At 37.9% G+C, this 24439-nt stretch overlaps 1 protein-coding gene across 1 annotated transcript in view; it reads left to right on the top strand.

The window, feature by feature from the left end:
* EFHB (EF-hand domain family member B) overlaps positions 1 to 24439 on the top strand; it is a 50573-nt gene that overhangs the window by 11466 nt on the left and 14668 nt on the right. Inside the window, exons 2-9 of the mRNA XM_002927442.4 lie at positions 6761 to 6823; positions 7483 to 7626; positions 8321 to 8501; positions 10509 to 10619; positions 14368 to 14497; positions 19509 to 19592; positions 20176 to 20243; positions 24079 to 24233. Of these exons, the coding sequence (XP_002927488.2) occupies positions 6761 to 6823; positions 7483 to 7626; positions 8321 to 8501; positions 10509 to 10619; positions 14368 to 14497; positions 19509 to 19592; positions 20176 to 20243; positions 24079 to 24233 (936 nt within the window). The remainder of the gene's footprint in view (positions 1 to 6760; positions 6824 to 7482; positions 7627 to 8320; positions 8502 to 10508; positions 10620 to 14367; positions 14498 to 19508; positions 19593 to 20175; positions 20244 to 24078; positions 24234 to 24439) is intronic.

Below are 24439 nucleotides of genomic sequence, written 5' to 3'. Positions count from 1 at the left end.
TTATAGGCAAGGTCACCTTTCTTTGGGAAAGGGTGGGGTCTATCAAGCAGATGACCTCAGTAGTGTTGATCAGGAAATTCCAGAGTGATTGATTTAAAATTCCATTCCTGGGAACGGCTGAGACTGCAATTAGGTTAGGTATCAAGTCCTAGTTTGCTGACAGGGGGCTATGCAGAAGTGGCTCCATTTTGAGCCTGGATTTTTTTTTTTTTTCCCAAAGATGCGAGGAATCAGAAGTTGGCTTTTTATGCATTCTTTCTTGGGAAATGACTAAAGAATTTACTTCAGTGAAATGGGGGTATAAACCCAAAGGAGGAATAGTTGGGACTTAGGGAACAGGCAATCTAGCTCTGAAGAATGGCAAAAGAAAAATTCCCAGGTCAAGAGCTCTGCACCAGACCTAAAAGAACCAGCTAAGATTAAAGCAAGAGGAGGAAGGGTTATAGGAGAGTTTATTAAAAAACAAACAAACAAACAAAACACTGTAGAAATTTGAGATCATTTGGAGCATTTGGAAAAATTTAGAAATAGACACATTAAAAAACAAAAAATGCAAATGCAAAAGCAATGATTAGGAAAAAATAATATAACATAATAAATATATAATATACCTTCTTAGTTCAACAGTGAACAGTTATGATAATATAAACACCATTGGCTTTATCAAAAAGTGTGATGTATGCGTATTGAAGATGAGAGAGGGGAACTAGTGATGGTGTAAGAGAGCTACAACCTTCTCCACCATAAAAGGTAGCAGTATTGTCTAAAAGTAATCAATATATAGCAGTATAAGGGTTTAGAAATGTGAAGATAAATATCGGAAGAAATGGCTGAAAGTATAGAAGACAGTTGGCTCTAGAAAGTAGGACTAGGTACAAATGGGGCAGGGAAATGCTATTTTTTATTACAACTCTTTGATTTTTGAACAAAGAACATGTACTAGTTAGACAAAAGTTAATTTGGAAAAAGAGAAAGAAAGAAAGAAAATAACAACAGCCATTCATTTTTCTAACACTTCTGAACCCGACAAGATGGCAACCTTCCTGTATCTGTATCATGTATAAATGTTTGACTTGAACTTGGGGGCACATGGGCTCATCCTTCTGGGTGATAGGTACCAAAACAATACTATATGGAGGTGAGTGATAAATCAGGTAGGGAGTCCTTGCTGCAGGAACCCCAAAATTGTAGATGAATATATCTTTTAAAACTGTTTTCATTTTTCTTCCCCGGGTTTGAGACTTTATCTTCCTCTCTCTCTCCTTAGAAAAATCTACTAGTAATTATTAAAGTGTTTATTCCAGGCTGGCTTTAGTTATATTGTGGGGGCATTAACGTAAGGTTGGAACCCAAGAATTAAGGGTACAGCACCTCTTCTTCTAAAATCAATCTGTGGTTGAAAAATTATAATTGGAAAGAAATCTTTAAGAAAAAGAGGACAAGATTTGTGTTATCAAAAACCCATTGTCTTACCTATTTGGAGATTTTTCTTTGATTGCCAACCTTGGAAAATATGATTTTTATTTTTATAAATGAAGTCAGTAGTAGAAACACTGAGAAAAACGAAACTCCAGCTGGGGTTTCCTATATGGCTTTTCATGCAAGGTTAGTTTAGCGTCACAGATAAATAAAACTTCCAAGGTCAAAATAACGGGAAATCACTAAATGATTCTTCCTTTTGAGATTTAAAATGTACATTAGTAATCCAGCGTTTCCCAAGTTTTTGCTAGCAGAATTAAAAAAAAATATATCCATTAACTGTAAATGTTCATGGGACTGAAGTTTGGGAAACAGTGCTAAGGAGCTCTACCCATCCCTGGTGGTGCAAGAAGAGGTCCCTTGTTAGGAGTTCACAGTACTAGAGAGTGTGTTTTATGGCTTGTTGGGGGATAGGGTTACACTTAATGTTTATTTACATTTCTTGGCTGGATACATACACACACACACCCGCGGCAACAGAAAGTCTCCAGGAAGATCAGTGTTCTTCTCAGGTTAGGAGGTCATTAGGATAATCCTAGGCTACTTTTCAGAGTTCAGAAGTAGAACTCAAGGTGTCCATTAAAGCTGCTCCTAAATTCTGTCTTGGATCCGGATGTACTCAGGATTTTTAGTTTCTAGTGCTCTTGCAGCTGTTTTTCTTCTAGTTGATGTTGGTTATAGACTTTTTGGTAACCTTTTATTGCTTTCTTTTGCTTTATAAAAGAGCAATACATGGTAATAAAATATTGAGAACAGTACAAAGAAGAAAATAAGTCACTTGTAATCTGACCTCTCAAGTAGAATCACAACTAGCAACTTTTTGTCTGTGTGTTCTGTGTGTACTGCTGCATATAGAGATGTGATTCTGTGTATTTGTATGATGCAAATTTACATCTTTGCTTTAATTCCCGTTATGTCATGAACATTTTTAGACTATTCAAAATGATTTATATACATCATTTTAAATGATTCTATAAGAGTATATAATTTTAAGATACCATAATTTATTTAACTATTTCCCTATTATAATAGTGTGTTTAATTTATGTCCATATAAATAAAACACAATTTCATTGTTTGCGTCTTAGTGGACCACATGAAAAATGACATGACAAATTTTCACCAAATTTGGAGAGTATGTTTGGGATAGCCAGGTTCAAAGTGTAGGCTATGAAGAAAAAAACCATATTTGTGTTGTGGGGCTTGGTGGAGAAAATATAGGGGAGGAAATATAATTTTCTCCCTACCCTTCTGAGGTCTTGGTTGAGACCCTCTGTCATAAAAGACAGGTTAGCAAGAGAAAAACAAACAGAAGTTTTTAAATATATATACCTCGTGCTTACTTGGGATATACTCCCCAAGATGGCCCAAGCCACCTCCTTAAATACCTCTTAAGTTAAAGACAAAAGATGTTGGGGCGAAGGGGAAGTCCATTTATGGGAAGTTGCCAGGAAAAACATGGTAAACAAGGGTAAAGTTTGTTATGCAGATTTAAGTCAGTGCTTCTCCATTGATAAGACTGGAGACTTAGAGTCATCCTTTTCTTCCTGGTACAGAGAGGGAGACACCTTTACAAAGGATTTCCTTTGTAAAATGTAAATATCCCTTATGAAAGGGTAAATTCTATTCTTTTTTTCCATGCTTCTTTCTCATCTGCTGTTTCATAGAATAATCAGCTCACAATAATCCTTATTCTGCTACCCTTCATACCTCAAATTGGTGAACAGGTATCCTGGAGAACAACTAAAGTAAAAAGACATGACTGAGGTTGGGTGTTACAACACTGTAGGTAGAAATCAGACATAATGGCTTCCATTTTTGTGTCCCCAGTCAAATGGCATGAGGACATCAACCTACTCACAGCCACTGATTTGTAGTCAAATTGTTTTTCATGTGAGCAACTCTATGAGGAATACCAAGGGCACTTCTGTCCAAAAAATGTTTACAATGATGAAAACCTAGAATATCTACTGTCAAATACTTGGAAGGAAAGTTGGTGAGGTTCAAGTAGTTATTTATCAGTCTACGGACTGACTGATCCATCAGTAAATTCATTCTTCCCTCTATCTCTCTATCACCCACATAAGCAGCTGCCTGAGTATCCCCATGTTCTTCAGCCTAATGAGGCCATCTTTTCGTTGAATATTTAAAAGAATGGCAGGAGCCCCCATAACAGGTATAGCAGGAGAGACTTTATGGTCCTTTATGCCTCTGAGATTTCTTACAATTTTTAGCTGAGTTAAAAATCACTTGTATCTCTCCTCCTTTTTCTGTACTCTGCTTTAGCCCAATTTACAACACAGTCCCTTTCCTTTTTTACCCAAGGTTTTTTCACATAATGTAGTTGTATGAATAAAATTTACTTAAGATTTGGCATTAAAGCTGGACTGCTTCTCATTGGCTGATTTCTTGTCTTGTGCCTCCTGGCGCCTCGCTTTCTGCAAGACCTTTTCCTCCTCCCACCTTCTCCTCAGTGTTATCTGTTGTTTCCTTTAAGCCTTCCTTCCTTAGTCTAGCCCATCAACAGTTCATATTTTTTCCTATTTTTTAGCAAAGCAATTAAATTCTCTGTCTGGTCATGTCTGTGGGCTTCCTCTTTTATACCCAGAGATGTTTACCAAGATACTTTCTTAAACCTCGATAGTTCTCCCCCTAAGAGTAATTCTGCATTCAACACTCAACATAATAAAAAGATTTCACAACTGTACCTATATCCATGTGTCTATTTATATATTTTTAAGAGGTTTATTTATTTATTTTAGAGAGTGAGAGAGTGAGCGCAGGGTGGGGGGAGGACTAAAGGGAGAGGGAGAGAGAATCTTAAGCTGACTCCAGGCTGAGTGCAGAGCCCAGCGTGGGGCTGAATCTCACAACCCTGTGATCACCATCTGAGCACAAACCAAGAGTTGGACACTTAACTGACTGTGCCACCCAGGCACCTCATGTGTGTATATTTTTATCCAGCCATCTATTTATTTAGTCTATCCATCCCCCTGCCAACATCTACACATTCATCCATTCCCCCACAACTGTCAGTCTCTCTGCTTTTCTTCATCCTCCTGATTCCTCCATGCTCCTCCAAAGACCCAGAACAATCATTATGGGAAGTTTTTTTTCCTCTCTGTTTTTAATTTTTTAAATTATTTTATTTAATTAATTAAAATATTCTATTATTATTATTTTTTTATTTGAGAGAGAGATTGAGAGAATGAGTGGGAGGAGGGTTAGAGAGAGAAGCAGCCTCCCTGCAGATTAGGGTCCCTGACATGGGACTTGATCCCAGGACCCTGGGATCATGACCCAAGCCAAAGGCACACGCGTAACCAACTAACCCACCCAGGAGCCCTATTTTATTTTTTTGTTCAGCTCTCAGGGTTTTTAAAAAAATTTTATTTAAATTCAATTTAGTTAACATATACTGTTTTATTAGTTTCAGGGGTAGAATTTAGTGATTCATCAGTTGCATGTAACACCCAGTGCTCATTACATCAAGTGCCCTCCTTAATGCCCATCACCCAATTATCCCTTCCCCCCGTCCACCTCCCCTTTGTATCCTAGAGTTCAGCATCACTTATGGTTTGCCTCCCTCTCAATTTTCATCTTATTTTATTTTTCCTTCCCTTCCCCTCTTTGTTTTGTTTCTTCAATTCCACATGAGTGAAATCATATGGTATTTGTCCTTCTCTGACTTATTTTGCTTAGCATAATACCCTCTAGTTCTATCCACGTTGTTGCAAAAGGCAAGATTTCATTCTTTTTGATGGCTGAGTAATATTCCATTATATATATAACATCTTCTTTATCCATTCATCTGTCAGTGGACATCTGGGCTCTTTCCATATCTTGGCTATTGTAGACATTGCTGCTACAAACATGGGGGTGCATGTGCCCTTTTGAATCACTATGTTTGCATCCTTTGGATAAATACCTAGTAGTGCAGTCGCTGGTGTTTCAGGATTGCCTTCTGCTTCAGTGCTCGAGGTTCTTGGTCACGCTGCTTCAAAGAATGAACAGGTAGACCAGATGAAGGAAGAGTGGCGGCCAGCAAAGCAGATTATCGAACGATAGTACAAAGCTCTGAAGAGGGAGTTTCTAAAAGTCTAGGGGTTTTTAATGGGCTTGTTGGTGGCCTGTTTTAATCTGATTCACCCTCCATGAACCTGTCATCCAATCAGGGTTTTGTCATCTATCTATCACATGGGAAAGGGTGGAGGGCTCCTTGTAAAATCCTTTTAAGGGTGGTTTTAAAGGTGTAAAATCCCCTGAAGGTGGGGGGCCCCTTGTTCCTGCTAGCCTTTTTTCCAATTGACCTTCATCCCTGGGTCATAGGATAGCTCTATTTTTAACTTTTTGAGGAACCTCCATACTATTTTTCAGAGTGGCTACCACAGTGCATTCCCACCGATGATGTAAGAACTTTTTTTTAAGGGGCGCCTGGGTGGCTCAGTCCATTAAGCGTCTGCCTTCGGCTCAGGTCATGATCCCAGGGTCCTGGGATCAAGCCCTGTGTTGAGCTCCCTGCTCAGCAGGAAGCCTGCTTCTCCCCCTAACTCTGTTCCCCTGCTCCTGCCCTATCTCAAATAAATAAATAAAATCTTTAAAAAAAGAAGAATTTTTTAAAAAAAGAAACTTATGCTTTGCAGAAGTAACTATCAGCTGCCTTGAAATGACAAAGGAGAAATAGATAAAAAGTGTATGGGGGGGGAATAATTGTAATCTTTGCCTTGGGCGGAGGAAGGACAGATAAGACCGGAGTTAGAATTAAGTGAAGAAAACCAACTGCATTGGGGCGGTCCACTGAAGGAACTCGGCTAGAAGTGACATATTTGTATATGTGAAAAGTTAGGGTGTTGGTGGAAATACACCCATATGCAAACATACCACACACACATTCAGAAGTACCTAACACTTTATCTTGAATTTAGCTTGAATGCAGCCATACTCCCGTTGTACTGATGATATAGTACAACTGATAATTAAACATTATTTCTGAAAGTTGACTCCCTCAGCGTGTCAGAGACCCCATAACTGGTTGGAATCACTGACAATGCTAGCACTGAAAAAAAGGTATACTTATATATATTTATCATTTAATATTTATATTATAAATCAGGATTATTTTAGATTTGCTGTATTGCGTTTCTTTCTTAATTGTGTTAAATAGTTGAAAGTAACTTTGTAGCATTAGAAGCATAGACCAAATTAGAAATAAATGCCATTCTTCAAAATGCTCCCCCTCTATCCTGACAATGACCAACTATTTGTTTTTTGTCCCCCCTTAGGCTGGGAAAGTTATTCCTGTTGGACACAGAGTTGCAACCTGTTTGACTGAAAAACTTCCCAGGGTGAGCATTTTTTTTTTTTTTAAGATTTTATTTATTTATTCGACAGAGATAGAGACAGCCAGCGAGAGAGGGAACACAAGCAGGGGGAGTGGGAGAGGAAGAAGCAGGCTCCTAGCGGAGGAGCCTGATGTGGGACTCGATCCCGTAAAGCCGGGATCACGCCCTGAGCCGAAGGCAGATGCTTAACCGCTGTGCCACCCAGGCGCCCCAGGGTGAGCATTTTTAATACACATTTTTGTAAACCTAACATAGACAACTCTCAACATTCCTTAAGAAAGTTATAGAAACTTAATGTGGTCAATTTTGATTCTTTACTGCATTTTGAGGTCTTCTATTGATTTTGTTCAAGAAGTGAAAACTCTAGGCTTACGATTTCTAGCTCTACAAAAACTATTGGAGATACCTTTTATTTCTATAGAAAACAGTCATTTATGGTATGCTTTCTAACCTGGGTACTTCCTGGTGGTTTTCTAAATATAACTTTTAAAATATGACATTTATTTCTATAAAACCCATTTTAGGAAGTTTCATTATTTGGGTCTGAAGTTCCCCATGTACTTACTACACTCATGCAATGGTGTTCAATGATTGGGATAGATTAATCCTGCTAATACTTTAAAAACTGTACTTAATACTTCTATTTTCTTGTCTCACTGTAGCTAATTACTCCACCTGAGGCAAAAAAATTTTTCAACTATAGATACCCACCCGCTGGAGCTGAAAGAGTATTTTATGGCAGAGCAAATGATCCCCAAATCGCTCCTTATTTGACACATGGAATAAGATCTAAAATTTCGATACCGGTAACTTCTTTTCCTTTTTTCCCTGTACATTATTAACTTACTAAGGTGAAAATGCATGAATGAGGTATTAATGAAATCATCAGTTCCAATTTCCTTCCCACTCTGGAGTAGTGACAAAATCCAAGCAGCAACAACCAAGAGACTGTAGAGAAATTAATGGTCTGAGCCACAATCTACATATTTTCACCTCAGAGAAAAAAAGCCAAGTTGCTTTCCATTTTCTCAGAGTAAAGAGAAAAGCTGTCAGGCTTTGTTAGAGAACGGAGAGGATGAAGGCTGGGTGATATCACCTGGAGGCACAGCAGAGTGCTTGTATAGAATTTGGGGGAAGTGGGCTGAATGTTACCTGTGTTGATTGGGCAATCTAGATTCCAAAGACCAGATGTATACCTCAGGAGAGAGCTTGTGGCAATCGTGTGGTTCTTACACTTGTCATTCCCGCTTTTCTAGAATCTGCGTCAGGTAACCAAGGCACTCTCCTTTAAACCTTAGAGCCTCAGAGAAGGTTCATGTAGGAATGTTTCAGCTTCATAGCTCCAGCGCTGACAGTTCAGTTTGAAGAGATGAGCAAAGGCAAGGATAACAAAATGTTTTTCCACAATCATATTTTCTTCTCTCCAGCTATTGATTAGTTTCAGTTTTCAGGTTTTTTTTGTTGTTGTTGTTACATCTGTGCTTTATATGATTTCTTTAGGCAAAGGTATTGATCAACCCACAGCCTCTAACAACATTTCAACAGATAATTAAAGATAAAAAGGAATCAGTATATTTTAGCAATCAATCGGCACCGCTGGGAAAATCTCATGATCAAACGCCAGGATTACCTAAAGGCCTGGATGTACTCAATACGACATTTGGGACAACAGTCATCAGAGGTAGTAAAAAAGTGATGGGGAGTTGAATGGTGAAATGTCTACTTAAAAAAAAAAAAGGAAAATAAATGTTTTCTTAGAAAATAGGATTAAATATCTTGTTGACACTGCATTTGGTGGTAGTTAAATGATGATTCAGAATGAAAGAAGGGATCATAGCAAAAAAATTATTCTCAGATCCAGAATCCTTAGAGTTTATGTGTACCAAGGCAGTAAAAATTTAGCTTTTGGGAAGCAGATTCAGTGAATATAGTAAATATGGTATAAAGACAGGAGAGAGAGTCAAGAAAGTTGATATTTGAGGCAGCTATGAAGTCCACAATCCCTTCTCCCTGGACATGCATTTGTGTGTTTTATTTCCACCAATGCTTCTGATGTGTTCATAACTCTTAACTCTTTATGAAGCAGACCACGGAACAAATAAGTTTGGCAAATGCTATGTACTCCACTCCATCCATGCAGATCCACAATGTCTAACCACATATGCCAAATGCAGGCAGCGTGCAGAGCAGAACTTCACTCTTATTATGAGAGGGAGGAGAGTGCATCTTTCACAAACAACAACTTATAATGGGATTGGTCACAGGCCATTGTTTCTTCTGCAGCCCCAGCCTTCTGCCATGTTGTTGGGCACTTTTCCTTCCACCTGTTTCCTATTTATCTCCTCCTCTCTTTTTCATGTCTCTTACCCTCTCTCTCCAGGGGTCTTACCACAGGAGACCTCAACTTCCATTTTTCTTTATCTTGCAAAGAAATTTGGTTTTCTTTGTTTTTCTGCACCCATTAAGGCTCTACCTCAGGAACCTTATCTTTTTTTTTCACCAAAAGGGCCACTGGATTATATGCCTTAACATAGTAACACCCACTCTGGAGCTAAATTATGCCTCTCTCTTGGAATGCAAAATCTCCAAAGTCTACAACTTGATCACATCAGATCTAAAGTTAAAATTAGTTAAAGTTTGAAACTTGAAAAAAATGTATTTTAGAGCAGATGGTGTATCTTTTTACTTTATAATAGGATTTTAAAATTGTATTTATGGAGACATGGCGTTACGTGTTACAATAATTATATTGTAACTGCTATCTAGGATTAGACCATTTAATATGAAAGTTCTGTCAAGGTATACCTCATTTAAATATATAATAGAAAGAATGTTCCAGAACGTGTATTTGTCTATTCATAGGTGTAATAGTTCGTATATCAGACAAAAAATACTGCTTTATAGGATTATTTGAGTTGACTCACTTTCTGATATTCTTAATTATTTGTTTACAGTCCCAAATTCTTGGCAGAAGACAACAGAAAGTAAACATCTGAATCTCTGTTGTTAGGTTGAAAGAGAAGAATGAAATTATGAATGGAATTATATTTAAAAATCATTATATAAACAATAAAAACAAAATAATTCACTGTATATAAAACTGGGGCCCACCAGTCATGGGAAAGCAGCTATTAAACAAACATCTTAATTGCTCTAGGTTTGGGATCAGTAGGGAGAATTTCTTCCTGATTCCAGTGATTTTCCTGGCACTTTTGGCTACTTTGAAGGTGGTATATTCAAATCAAAACAGACTTAGGGTATATGCTTCAGTCTACAACTGTCACCACAGGGCATCAGGGTTTCTGAAACACTTGTGATTCAAATTTGCTTAGAATGTCTTGGAAAGTCTGGAGCAAACTAAAATCAAAATTGTACTGAGCGTCTCAGAATCAGAATTTAACCAGGCTTGGAATACAGCTCAGGGAAACCTAAATAGTTAACCAATACAGAGTTCTGATATTCTTTAGAATTCTAGGGAGTGATCCAGGTCAAGTGGGGATCCCTAGGACAGTAACATGTAAGTGGTGTCCTGTCTTTCTTGCTAAATCTTCATTTGTGTTCTCTCAGAGTGCCCATGTAGTTTATATGTCATTGGCATACCTCATTTGTCATTTGTTCTAGTCAATTTAAATATGTTATAAATAGATGAAACTTGCCTTAAAACTGATTTCATCAATTCTTCCTTTAGAATCATCTGCTAGAGATGTAGTGAATCCACCAAAACCCTATGAAGAAGTATTTAAGGAAGGAAAGGAAGGACATGATCTGTATATTATTTCTCACAATGATTATCATGTGGGTAAGTGTCTTCCTGTGTAAAATAGGCCTGAGGATATAGGACTCTCAGGTTTGTGAAGAGGAATAAAGGAGATTATGTGCATAAAGTTCAATGCCTGGCATATAATAAGTGACCAGTAAATAATAACTTATTTATAACATCATAAACCCTGATAGCTAAGAACACATATATTTGGCATTTTGTATAAAATGTAGAAATACATGTATTATTAAAAGGAAAAACATCTAAGAAATGTTACATGTTAGTTTTAGGCTTAAAAAATACTGTTCTTGGGGCGCCTGGGTGGCACAGCGGTTAAAGCGTCTGCCTTCGGCTCAGGGCGTGATCCCGGCATTCTGGGATCGAGCCCCACGTCAGGCTCCTCTGCTATGAGCCTGCTTCTTCCTCTCCCACTCTCCCTGCTTGTGTTCCCTCTCTCGCTGGCTGTCTCTATCTCTGTCAAATAAATAAAAAAATAAAATCTTAAAAAAAAAAAAATACTGTTCTTGGGGCGCCTGGGTGGCGCAGTCGTTGAGCATCCTGCCTTCGGCTCAGGGCGTGATCCCGGCATTTCGGGATCGAGTCCCGCATCGGTCTCCTCCCCTGGGAGCCTGCTTCTTCCTTTCCCACTCCCCTGCTGTGTTCCTTCTCTCGCTGGCTGTCTCTGTCAAATAAATAAATCTTAAAAAAAAAATACTGTTCTTATTCAAACGTCAGGATTATTCTAAGTACTTAGATTGGGTAATGGTCGGTACACAAATTTTTGAATCAGATAGAATAGGTTCAAATCCTTGCTTGAGGATTTACTCTCTTTAGACTTTGGATATTTTATTTATCTTACCATTATCTATTCTTTTTTTTTTTTTTAAAGATTTTATTTATTTATTTGACAGAGAGAGAGAGACAGAGAGAGAGAGAGGAAACACAAGCAGGGGGAGTGGGAGAGGAACAAACAGGCTCCCAGTGGAGCAGGGATCCCCATGCAGGGCTTGATCCCAGCACCCTGGGATCATGCCCTGGGCCGAAGGCAGACACTTAAGGACTGAGCCACCCAGGCGCCCCACCATTATCTATTCTAATTTCTTAAATGGGGATAATATACTGTGAGGATTAGGTAAGTGCCCGCAAAATGCTTCCATAGTGCCTGGAACATAGTAGGGGCTCGATTACTATTATTATTATTGTTAATTATTATTATTACTATATGATCTTGTCTAATGTAGCATATTACAAGAACTATTCTATAGCACAACTAAAAGGCATTAGATGTTTACAGTGCTGTGAAATACAACTTAATTGTTGACATGTTGATGCTAAGTGGAATCTTGATGCAATAGAAAACTGGGAATTAGACTCTGATATATGCCCTGAGAAAGCCAGTGGATTGTGTGTTACTGATTTGTGAACTCAATCCTTATTAGCTGGAAGCAAGACTTGCCCTTCACTGCAGCGCAAGGCCCCTCTCATCCTTGCTTTCTCTTACTTCTTTACTTTTTCTCCTCCCTTTCCATCTTCTCACACCGTAGCTCCTCTCTGTGCTCTTCCTCCTCATTCTGCTCATAGCCGGGCCTGTTTCCTATGCCGATTGCTCTACTGTCTGGAATCTGTCGTTCTCTTCTTTCATGGCCAATTTCTACTGCTTTGCCTACGCTTGAACACATCCAGTCCTGAGATTATCTCTGCCCTCCCATTCACACTGCGGCTGCTTCCCTTTTCTCTGTCACCAGTCACTAATACCCCATCTACCTTCCTGATTCTCTCCCTCCTTCTCTTCCTCTCCTCCCTCCAGTCCTCCCTTCCCTTATTCTTCCCTCTCTCTCTCCCTCTCTTGTGAAAATATTTTATTCATTTTTTGAAAAAGTTTAGCATGTATTGCACAATCAAATCCAATGTCTTTTAATTGTTTTCAAATATATATATATATATATATACAGAGACAACCTGAAATTAGATATCTTATATGCATTTAGCAGTTGGAGGAAAATGAGTGTAGATTTTTTTTATTTTTAGAAGAGCTCTAATGGACTGTAAAATGACTGACGTTACCCTCATTTGCCGATTTTTATGGAAGCCTCATTGGCCTCTTGAAAAGGGACAGAATCCAATCTTTTTAACATTGTCCTTATTTTTTCTCATAATCAAAGTAGCTTCATTTTTTATTAGAAAAATACATAATACTTGTAGAGAATTTAAATATCTTGATAAAATGGGGTGGGCATCTGGCTGGCTCAGTTGTTAAAGCATGCAACTCTTGCTATCAGGGATGTTAAGTTCAAGCCCCACATTGCGGGGTGTCTGGCTGGCTCAGTTGGAAGAGCATGTGACTCTTGATCTCGAGGTCGTGAGTTGGAGCCCTACATTAAATATTAAAGCAAATACACATGCACACATACATACATACTAATTTCAAAAAAAAATAGAGAGAAAGTAAATGTAACATGGAAATCCCATTAGCCAGAGATAACTATAGTTGATATATTGAATATCTTTCTAACCTGCATGCACTAAGCCATCTATCTTTAGTTAAATGGGATAATATTCTCCATGCTTTTGGAGAACCTGCTATATACGTTTAATGTTTTTTATTTAAAATACTATGTGAAGGGCACCATTCAATAACAATAAATATGTAACATCTTTTAAATACACTTAATTTTAGTCATTACAAGTAATACGTAGTTCTTTTATACAATACAAAGAAAATCTGTCATAATTCCCAGTCTTCACAGGTGATACTTTCATAGATGCCTTTCTTTTTGTGTTCATATATGAGTATATACACGTTTTTCCCTACTATATATACATTTTTCTATTTGCTTTTCCCCCCCATTTAATGAAATACCTTAGTTGCCTTTTCATGTCAGTATCTATATTGTATTTTTCAGTATTACAAAATACATTGCCTATATATCTTTGTGAATGTGATTTTTTTAGGATACATTCCTAGATTTATGAGCATTCGAAACATTTACTCTTAGAGCCAAACCACCCACCTGAATAGCTGCCCCAGTTTGCCCTTACACCCAGAGTATATTAGAATTTCCATTTTCCCACATCCTCCTTAATAGTGAGCTTTGCCAGTCTTCTTTATTTTTACCTAACTGAGAGACAAATTATGATTTCACGTTATTGTTTTTATTTACATTGTTAGGTTTACTAGTGAGGCTGAATCTCCATCGTTTCTTAACCTTTCAGTTGATCTCTAGTTTTAGTCTTACTTTTCTTATCCAGAAATAAAAAACTAACGCCATATCATGACTTGAAAAAAGTACAGTATTAGATCTTTAATATAAAGCCCTCCCTTTGGGTTCTCAGGCTTCAGTTTCTAATATGAGATTAAGTGATTATAATGAAATGGGAGGGTTGCAGTGTTCTGATGATCTCCCCAAATCTTGGTGAGAGCAAGTACAAAACACCAGCCTCTCAGATCTTAGCACCATGGAAGGGACAGCTGGGGTCCCAAAGCATTGCAGTGCCTCCCCCGATCTTCAGGATTTCTGTAACATTAATGGGGCCTGCATTTTTCATCATTTATGTGTCTCTCCTACATCATTTCCCTACTTACTTATCAAGTATTAACACAGGAACTCTTGTCCGACCAGTCTCCCAGCTCACATGGGAGAATGCTTGTCCTCTGTAGCCAAATCTGTGCAATCCTGGCACCATTACAATTCCATTTAGTTCCCACTCTCATTTTCATTGTCAGTGAGAGCATAATGTGCTTCTGGCGAGATAAGGTTATTTGTGTTTCTTCCTCTTTTTTTCACAGGAGAAGCAAAGAACCGAAAGTATAACCCATCAAGTTTCCATAGGTTTAACTTGTATGGGGTCCCAACACCACATTTTAATGATGGAAGAGCCATGGCAAAAACTTTATATTGGCTCCATGAGCTACAAATGTAAGTTTAATTATATTGGGTTCTGAAACAGGTATTAGATATATGGCACATGGACTTAAAGAAGAGCTGTTGATTAAATTTATTTTTTGAAGAGCTGTAATACATTGACATGTTTCAAACATAAAATTAATAGGAAAAGATATGCAGTGATATGTCTTCCAAACTGTCCAGTTCCTCCAGAGATAACCATGATACTGTGTGTGTGTCATTCTAACTTACTTCATGCCTTTATAAATAGCAGATCTGAAGATATATGTGCATGTTTTTAAGCTATATAATCAACCCTATTCATGTTTTTGACTTTTCCTTTTTAAAAAAAAAAAAAAGATTAATTTATTTATTTTAGAGGGGATGGGCAGAGGGAGAGGGGGAGAGAAACCCAAGCAGACTCTGCTGAGCACAGAGCCTGATGTGAGGCTCAACATGGGGCTTGATCTCATGACCCCGAGATCACAGTCCCCGAGATCACAACCTGAGCTGAAACCAAGAGTCAGATGGTTAACCCACTGTGCCACCCAGGTACCCCAACCCTATACATGTTTCTTAAAGATATGGGCTTTCAGATCTCTATAAGACAATCTTATCACATATAATTGTACTGTCATTTATCATTCAGTTTTTTAATTATTTGGGCACCTGAGTATCTGACTTAACTTTTGTAAACTGTGACCTCTTTATGCCTTAATTCTATATATGACTACTTGCCTAGAAAATTAAAGTTCCTTAATTTTTCATTTTCTGTGTTATATTTTATATATAATCCAACACTTAAGCATTGGGAGATTACTAATAAAAATTAATATTTCCTACTATGCTTAAAAAATCAGAAGATTGGAAATATTGAAGTAATGGCTTGAATGGTACCCCCCTCCTAAGACGTGTCTTTGTTCTAATTCCTAGAACCTATGAATGTTAACCTTATGTGAGAAGAGGGTCTGTGTAAGTGTAATTAACAATCTTGAGATGTAGAGGTCATTTTGGATTATCTGCGTGGGCCCTAAATCCAATGATAAGTGTCCTTTTAAAGGAAGGCAGAGGGAGATTTGAGACAGAAGAGAAGACGACAAATAGAGAAGAGGTGATATGAACATGGAGGAGATTGGAGTGATACAGCCTCAAGCCAAGAAAGGCCAAAAAGAATGCCAATAGCCTCCAAATGTTGGAAGAGACAATGAATAGATTCTCCCCTAGAGCCTTTGGAAAGAATACAGCCTTGCTGACACTTCGACTTCTGACTCTTGGCCTTCAGAATTGTGGGAGAATGTTTTTGTTGTTTGAAGTCACCAGTTTGTGGGAATTTGTTGCAGCAACCACAGGAAACTAATACGTTGTGCTTGCATTTCTACACATCAATACTGGGAGTGGATTTGTTTTGCCCTCTGCCCTCTTTAAAGGATATGCTGGCTATCCAAGTCTCCATGGGTCTCAGTGAGCACATTAAATTTGCCTTCCCACAGATACCCAAACTGCCTGGCTCATCCGTCTGTCTGGTCCCTGTGATAGGAGCTCCCTGTTACAGAGGCAAAGTGCAAACTGCTTTACATAGTATTAAATTAATCCTACCAATAACTCCACGAGATGGGTGCATTATAATTTTTATCCTGTCCATTTTACAGGTGGAGAAACTGAGGTACACAGAAGTTAAATCATTTACCCAATACTATGCAGCTAGAAGTACTAGGGGTAGGAATAAAACCCACGCAGCGTGGCTGCCCCTAACCACTATACCAGGTTTATTGGCACTGGATTCTGTGATCACAGGCCTGAAATATAGATTTCCATTCCTCCTCTACTTTTTTATTATATGAGTTTCCGATACTTGAATTATTCAAAAACAATAATGGTAAAACACAAACACCAAATAAGTTTTTGTAATATTCTATTAAACCCATAAGAGAGAGTTTTCTTTGGACTACCAAAGAAGAGCCCATATAACAAATATTTGTTAACTGATTAATATTAAAGCAGTTTAACTATATATAAAGGAAAACATGAAGAAATGATTTAATATTTATTTAAATATTTAAGGATTGTAGATATATATAATTAAATATAATACAGAAATTAACGCTTAAAGGTGATAACAAAATATGGTTTATTCATTTTTGAAAGCTTAGAAATATAAACCTGCTATAAATCTATAAAAGATCTGAAATAAACACATGAATAACAACGTGGTCCTTTTTTCAAATAAATTTTATTTATTTGTCAGAGAGAGAGAGAGCACACAAGCGGGGGGAACAGTAGGGAGAGGGAGAGGGAGAAGCAGGCCCCCTGCTGAGCAGGGAGCTGGATGTGGGACTCCATCCCAGGACCCTGGGATCATGACCTGAGCTGAAGGCAGACACTTAACTGACTGAGCCACAGGTGCCCTGACAATGTGGTCCTTAAGAACATCTTAAGAGTAGAACCTTTAGGTTATTAACAAGGACATATTTATGAGTGATTTGGTGGGATAGTCATGGAAAAATTCACCGAGTACACCCAAAACTAATACAATGTTATATACCAATTATATCTAAATTAAAAAAATACACTGAATTTGTCAAAGGAGGTAATATGCAGGGTTCATTTTCGTCTAACTTGTTTCTACCCCCAAGGAAACACTGTTTATGGCACAATGCTTTATTTGATCATACTTCTCATATTTCAAAACTTAATTATTGCTAAAGCAATAATTCTTCATTGCTTTCTTTTGCTGGATTTTAAAAAGAACTCACTGGGGCACCTGGGTGGCTCAGTGAGTTGAGTGTCTGACTCCTTGTTTTGGCTCAGGTCATAATCTCAGGGTTGTGAGATCAGGTCATGACTTCAGGGTCATGGGATTGAGCCCTGCGATGGGCTCTAGGCTCTGTGAAACTGGTTGAGATTCTCTCTCTCTTTCCCTCCCCCCCTCAAATAAATAAAATCTTAAAAAAAAAAACTCACTATTTCATTCTTCAGTGTGATTTCTATTATAATTTTGGAATTAAATATGTTTACATTTTAAGGTATCTCAATTTTATATTTTAATGTAAACTTGGTTTGCACTCAACTTTTAAGGGGTCTATTTCTGTCAAGCTACCTCTATCTATATTCTGTTTATGACCTTGGGTTTGAAGAATCAGTTAGAATCTTCCTATGATAGGTGAGTGTGTGTTTAAATGAAGAAATTCACACGAAAGCATTTATTTCAAGTTGTTTAGTGAACACCGTGAGACTGTGCAATGATGTTGCAGTTATGGATGTTTCGACATCCATGACTGCTTACAGATACTTCCTAGTTCTCCGAGAAACATAATCCAGGCACTTTTAGGGCAAAAGGAGTAGGCTCTGTGACTTATAATCCTTACTCATTTCATCCCTGCATGTTCCTAATTATGCCCTTTGGAGCTGGTTTTTAGAATGTCAACTTTATTCGTTCAAATTATGGCCCTTAAACTGCCATGGATTTATTCTGACTATACCCATATTGTTCTTTTTTTCCCCGTTTTTGAACTAATGAGAAGTAAATGAAGACAGAAGAGATGAATTACTTTATATTTCATCTTTTGTTTCTCCACAGAGTGTCACTCTTCTCCAGAAATTTATTCAGCTCAGCATTTCTATAGTACAGGAAATAGTTTTAAAAGCAAATGGAGTTTAAGAATTAAATGTTCATTGTTTTTAGTCTTAACAAAACAATAGAGAATTTATTAACTTTAATGTTATTAAATAGCAGTGTTATAATTTTCCGGTTCTCAAAAGAAACCTTGTTCATTTAATCACAGTGATAGAAGTAATGAAATTATGTTACAGAAAATTGGCAAAATAAAATCACCCATAATCCTGTCACCAAAATTCAACCATTATTATCTTTTTAATGTATTTCTTTCTAGTGTAGCTTCCTGTGTAAATGTTTGCATATTTTTATTCAGAGTGCAATCCTATTTTATATACTGCTTTTTTACTTAACATAAAATAATTGTATATTGTGTATTCTTAATAACCAACATTTAAAATGCATGCCAAGTGTATTCTTGTTAATGTGACATAATTTAATCACCCTCCATGATCAAGCATTTACCTTCTTTTTTTTTTTTTCCTTTGTGGTCATTGAGGCTACATTTTTATATCTATAACTTTCCCGCATTTTAAATTATTGTGTGGATTATCTTCCTAGGATTGGTTCCCAGACATAGATTAAAGGGAATGACCATTTTTATGCTTTTTGAATCATATTACTAAATTAGTTCCAAAAGGATTATAGAAATTTGCACCAGCAGTCTATCCATTGTTTTACTGTACATTGTGCCCGTGTTAGGTATTCTCTCTTTCTGTCGGTCTATTTACTTATGCACTGTGTTCAAAGTGCCACTTTGTTGTTCTTTTATTATGGATTTATTACTGGAGGGGATCATAATTTCTCCANGATCATAATTTTTCCATATGTTTGCTTACTAGATGTGAATTATCTGTTTATATCCTTTGGTTATTTATTTATTTGGTGCTTAATTTTCTTTTAGAAATTTTTGTAGTCGCATTTATGATAATGATGTTAACACCTTGGTTTTGTTTCCTGAAAAAATTTTAAACCTGCTTGTCTTATTCTTTAGACAAAATTTTATATTCTATTACAAACATCTTTATAATAGAATCTAAATAATAGAAGAATGAACATATACAGCTTTTTTTTTAGCCTATAACTTCTTGAAACTCTGTGTAATGTTTTGATGGCCCAAATGATACTATGCTATTCCAAGGAGTACCTGGGTGGCTCAGTTTCTGACTTTTGATTTCAGCTCAGGTCATGATCTCAGGGTCTTGAGATCAAGCCCCGTGTAGGGCTCCACGCTGGATACGGAGCCTGCTTAAGATATTCTCTCTCTTTCTGCCCCTCCTCTCCCCACTGGTACTCTCTCTCTCTCTTAAAAAAAATAATAATAAAGAAAAAAGAGAACAAATGACACTGTGGTATTCCTCATTGTACGTGTATTTGGCAGCCAAGAATACTTAGGTAATAGAGATGCTTGACAGTTTTCTAATTTTACAGGAAAAGAGGAGCTAAGATCGTATCCAAGAGAGTTGATGATTTCAAAGAAAAGTTTCAACATAAACTTGGAAAAGTTTTAGATCCGTAAGTTAATAATTAACTTTGAATTGATAGTGTCTTTGGATGGAATATAAAAAGTACTCTTGTGGTAAATGTTGGTTTGTTTTCTATTAGATTCTATCCATTAAGTAAGAAAGTCTTCCTTTTGTGTTAATCAGGGAACTCTCTTAGCTTCTGTAGGGCCTGGGGTTCTAGGAAAGTGCTGAGTCCTCTGAGATGAAGAGGGCATTCAGAGACAAGGGAGAATTTTATGTAAAGCTTTATTTCTGGGACATTAGAAATATAATTTATCATGTTACATTTTTTTTTCTCTTTCTTCCCTGTCTCTGTCTGTCTGCCTGTCTGTCTCTACTTCCATATTCTGCTTTGAGTATGTTCTTAATTTTCTTTTTAAATCTGGGCTACCGAAAGCCAGGGACAGTGTTTAATCATTGCCTGTGTAAGTGGAAGATTAGAGAGGAAGATCGGCTGGAGAACTTCTGTTTGATCTTCATAGTTTGGTTATAGGAGAAATACAGGCTATTAAAAATATATGGCAAGCATATTTTAAATTCCAGAGATGCCATGTGGTGAGTATTTTAACTAAAGGATATCTTTTCTTTGCTAGCATTGCAGAAACAATGAATGTTCCCCCAGACCACACATTTGGTGCTTGTCTCCGTGCTGAGGAGTATGGTAAATATACAAACTTTCTCCTTAAAAAACAACAACATCCTTACAAAGTGATGTGGTTAAATTCACCATCTCCTTCTTTCAAACTTCTAATTTCAAAGGTTTAAAATATTACATTAACATTAATGAACAATTTGTAGCACAAAAAAGAAAAAAATGTTCATTTTATGTTTGAAATAGGTACAGTTTAAAAGCCTTTGTGAATGAATGCCTTAAGTGTAGACAAGGCTCAGAAGTTTATTTCGAAAATAAATATGGCCTGTATTAAATAAGCCAAGGTGATTTGAGGCAGCTTGCATTATAAGGAATTCCAGCATTGTAGTAGGCCCCTGTTACTCAGAACGTAGTCTGCAGACTGGCAGTGCTGATGTCCCCTGCAAGTTTCTTAGCAATGCGGAATCTCAGGCTCCACCCCAGACCTACCGAAACTGAAACTGCATTTTACGATATTCCCAGAGTAATTGTAAGCACATTCAAGTTTGAGAAACCACTGTACTCTTCAATCGCATAATTAGGAACCACTGTCTTCCCACTTCCATAAAGTGGCAGAAGAAACTTGCCAGGATTTTGTGTTTATTTCTGAGCAATCTATACCGTAGACATCCGAAGGGAAGACTATGATAGAGCATATCAGGATTGAGCTGTATATCAGTGGTTTTCAAAGTATAGTCTGTAGTTTACCTGCCTTAAAATCACCCAGGGAATTTTTTAAATATGCAGGTTCCTGGGACCTGTGCCCAGACATTCTGATCCAGTGGGCTCTTATGTACACGAAGGTTTAAAAACTGCTACTGATAATATTTTAGCTAAAGCCCCCTCCTTGACAATATATATATTTATTGAACTTATGAAATAGTGTTTTAGAATATCATTAATTGCATTAATTAGGAAATTATATTTCAGTTCTGTTTTTAGATGAACTGTTAACATGTTTAACGTATGCCTGTACATTTTAGAGGCTCTTCCTACCTGTAAGAGTGGTTAAGAGATGATTTAGGAAATCCATCAATTGGCCTGAAAAATAAATAGGTAATCATGGTAAATTCTGCTTACTTGAGGGCAGGCTTCGTGCTGGCGGTGCTCTGTCTTGCTGTCTGTTGGATCCTCAGGGTCTAGCACACAGTACATTTTTCACAAATATTTATAGCATGAATTGGTGAATCTAACACATAGTTTATCATTTTGACAATTTGACAACATTGACAAATTTCCTAATAGTTGATCGAAGTTATCCCTACAAATTGAATGAGATAGTAGTATTACAAAATGGAAAGGAAAAACACTGACATTAATAATTTTTAAAATAGGTAAGTATCAGTACCAGCATTGGTCCTGCATAGTTTAACTGTGAAAGGGGACTCTAAGTCCGCTTTGGACTTTTCCTGGAGTTTATGGATGGATGCAGATTAACTCTAGGTTCTCACCTTTTGTGATGATTATTGGAGCCAACTAATAGCATTTATTCTGCAGAAAGCTCCTGCTTCTAGAAACATATTGATTTCTCTGCTGGGCCTGGATTTCTCTTTTACACTTACTTATGGAAATAAAGGCAGCAGTACAAAGAATGTCTCATCCCTAAGGCCTGGAGTTATTGGTTATGTTAAGACACCTCCAAGAAGAGCGTAAGGGCTGTGGCCAGTTCCAAGAATGCACCAGAACAGAGGCAAGGTAAAGGGAAAATCCAAGACTGGTGGACAGTGCTGCCTCATGGGAACTGGTGGCAGGCAGAGTACAATTAAAGAGCTTGCTTGGCTTTTCTGACAGCCATGGTATGGTGGCTAGGTCATGGGTCTCCCAGGGCTCCTGATTTTAGCTCTATAGAGATGACTCTTGAGTAATTGCAAGTGATTTGACGTGAACTTCATACATATTCTTTCAGGGCCAAGCCAGAAGAAGATATCAGCATACATTTTACTCGACAGTAGTTNAGCTAGGTCAGGGCTCCTGATTTTAGCTCTATAGAGATGACTCTTGAGTAATTGCAAGTGATTTGACATGAACTTCATACATATTCTTTCAGGGCCAAGCCAGAAGAAGATATCAGCATACATTTTACTCGACAGTAGTTACATCTAGTGGGATTATGGTGGGAAAACCAGGTGGAGTTGAAAAAACAATCATTCAAGCAGTTATTTTTGCATGTTAATAGAGAGGGAAGGCTTCTGAAGATAAAAACTCAAGCAAGAGCCATCTTGTGAAAGTAGGAAGATCTCCATTATACACAGTAGCCACCCACAGTGTTTATATCAGAGGCAGGAATGTGGAGGACGGGAGGAAGCCATGCTTACTTGCCAAAAATCACTCTCACTGTCTTGATTTCCTCTCACAGAGCCTTACTTGTGTTTTGCCCACTTTAGGATGATCTGATGGTAGCTGATTCCGTTTCAGATGATTTGCCCAGTTCCTGGAACCAGGATTAGTTGTGGGCTTCTCACCCCTATCCAACCCTAAAAATGTGACTTTTATCATGATATGTGGGATTAACTCCTGATTTTATAATAAATAAACATCTTAGAGGCGCAATGAGTATCTATTAAAAGACTCTCTTGACAGAGCCTAATATAGGGCGTTATACAGAGTAGGTATAAATATTAGTTGCTGTGAACTGCAACAAATGTAGTGATTGAAATTATTCCATCTAGGATATTACAGCCAACTGCCAACATGATCCTGCCCCCAAGAAAGCAGGAAAGGGGAGGGGTGTAGGCTAGGGGAAAATGAACGGAGGCAAAAGGTTCCTTCTTGTGACAACCACCACGCCATCGCATTTAAAACAACATGGTCAACTCTAGTCTGATCTCTGTCACCCGTAACATCCAAGGAATGTTTCCCAAAAGGGAGTGGCAAGGAATGCTTATTGGCAGTGTGTATGTTTGTACTTTCTTTGTGTCATAATCTGGGGGAAGTTCCTTTAAGTCATGAATGATAAATGGAAGCAAGGGGCAGATGGGGGGGGATGTAGCAGGTGGACTGAAGAGTTTATTACTTCCAGATAACGGAGGGGATTGTGGGTCAGAACTCAGTTAATAGAATTGTTGATGAGGGTTGGCATGCAGGTGGTTGTATTTGGGAAGCAGGGCTGAGAAATGGGAACTTGATATTCATACTGGAGGCAGACTGTAAATTCATATTAGAAGGGAGTAGGGTATTTGAGTTCAATTTTTACAAGGGATCGCAGAGGTTTAGTCAACTTCAAGTCATATAGAATAGCCCCCACATGGACTCTGCCCTAGCTTGCAGATCCTCAGCATTGTAGACAAATGTCCTCAAAGAGGGAGAGAGGCAAGGGCTTCAAGTAGTAGGAAAGACAGCCATGTAGGGCTGATGATTCCCACTCCCCCCCGCCCCCGCCGCCCAAATTCATTTTGTCAGAACTTTTTCATTGAGAGAGGAGTCACATAAAACAGAAGTATTCAGTTTTATCAATTACTTTATGTACTTTTTTATACCCAGGGGTTTTCTGTCATGCTGCATAATAGTGTCAGAGTTAGGCGTGGGTTGTTTTTTTTTTTTTCATTCACAGCCTTTGCTAGATTTCTCTTTTTTAGTATGGGAATAATATAAACAGACTTTATTTTTTTTTATTATTTTTTTAAAGATTTTATTTATTTATTCATTCGACAGAGATAGAGACAGCCAGAGAGAGAGGGAACACAGCAGGGGGAGTGGGAGAGGAAGAAGCAGGCTCATAGCGGAAGAGCCTGATGTGGGACTCGATCCCAGAACGCCGGGATCACGCCCTGAGCTGAAGGCAGACGCTTAACCGCTGTGCCACCCAGGCGCCCCTATAAACAGACTTTAAATTCAGATGAAAGACTCCCCCCACTCTCTTTAATAGGAGCTGGTGATCTCATCCATAACAGACTTCCAGGTGAATATCTTCGGGGCAAGGACAGACAGAGAGCCCTGATTGCAGCAGTGCGACATCACTTGAAGAAAGCTAACTACCAGAACTTTGACACTTTGCTGGCAGCTTTCAGGCACTATGATAAGGCCAGTATTTGAATGGAGTTTTTTGGACTATGCGTGGCTTACAGATCCTGGCAGGTTGGTGTAGATCAGGGGTCAGCAGACTATGGTCTGTGGGTCAAATCCAGCCCACCACCTGTCTTTGTAAATAATTTTACATGACAAATTAAGTATTTTCTATGGCTGCTTTTGCACTACAAATGCAGAGACTGAATGGCCTGCAAAACCAA

Source organism: Ailuropoda melanoleuca, chromosome 6, assembly GCF_002007445.2.
Source record: "Ailuropoda melanoleuca isolate Jingjing chromosome 6, ASM200744v2, whole genome shotgun sequence".
NCBI classification, from domain to species: Eukaryota; Metazoa; Chordata; class Mammalia; order Carnivora; family Ursidae; genus Ailuropoda; species Ailuropoda melanoleuca.
This window is presented reverse-complemented; position numbering and strand designations above follow the sequence as displayed.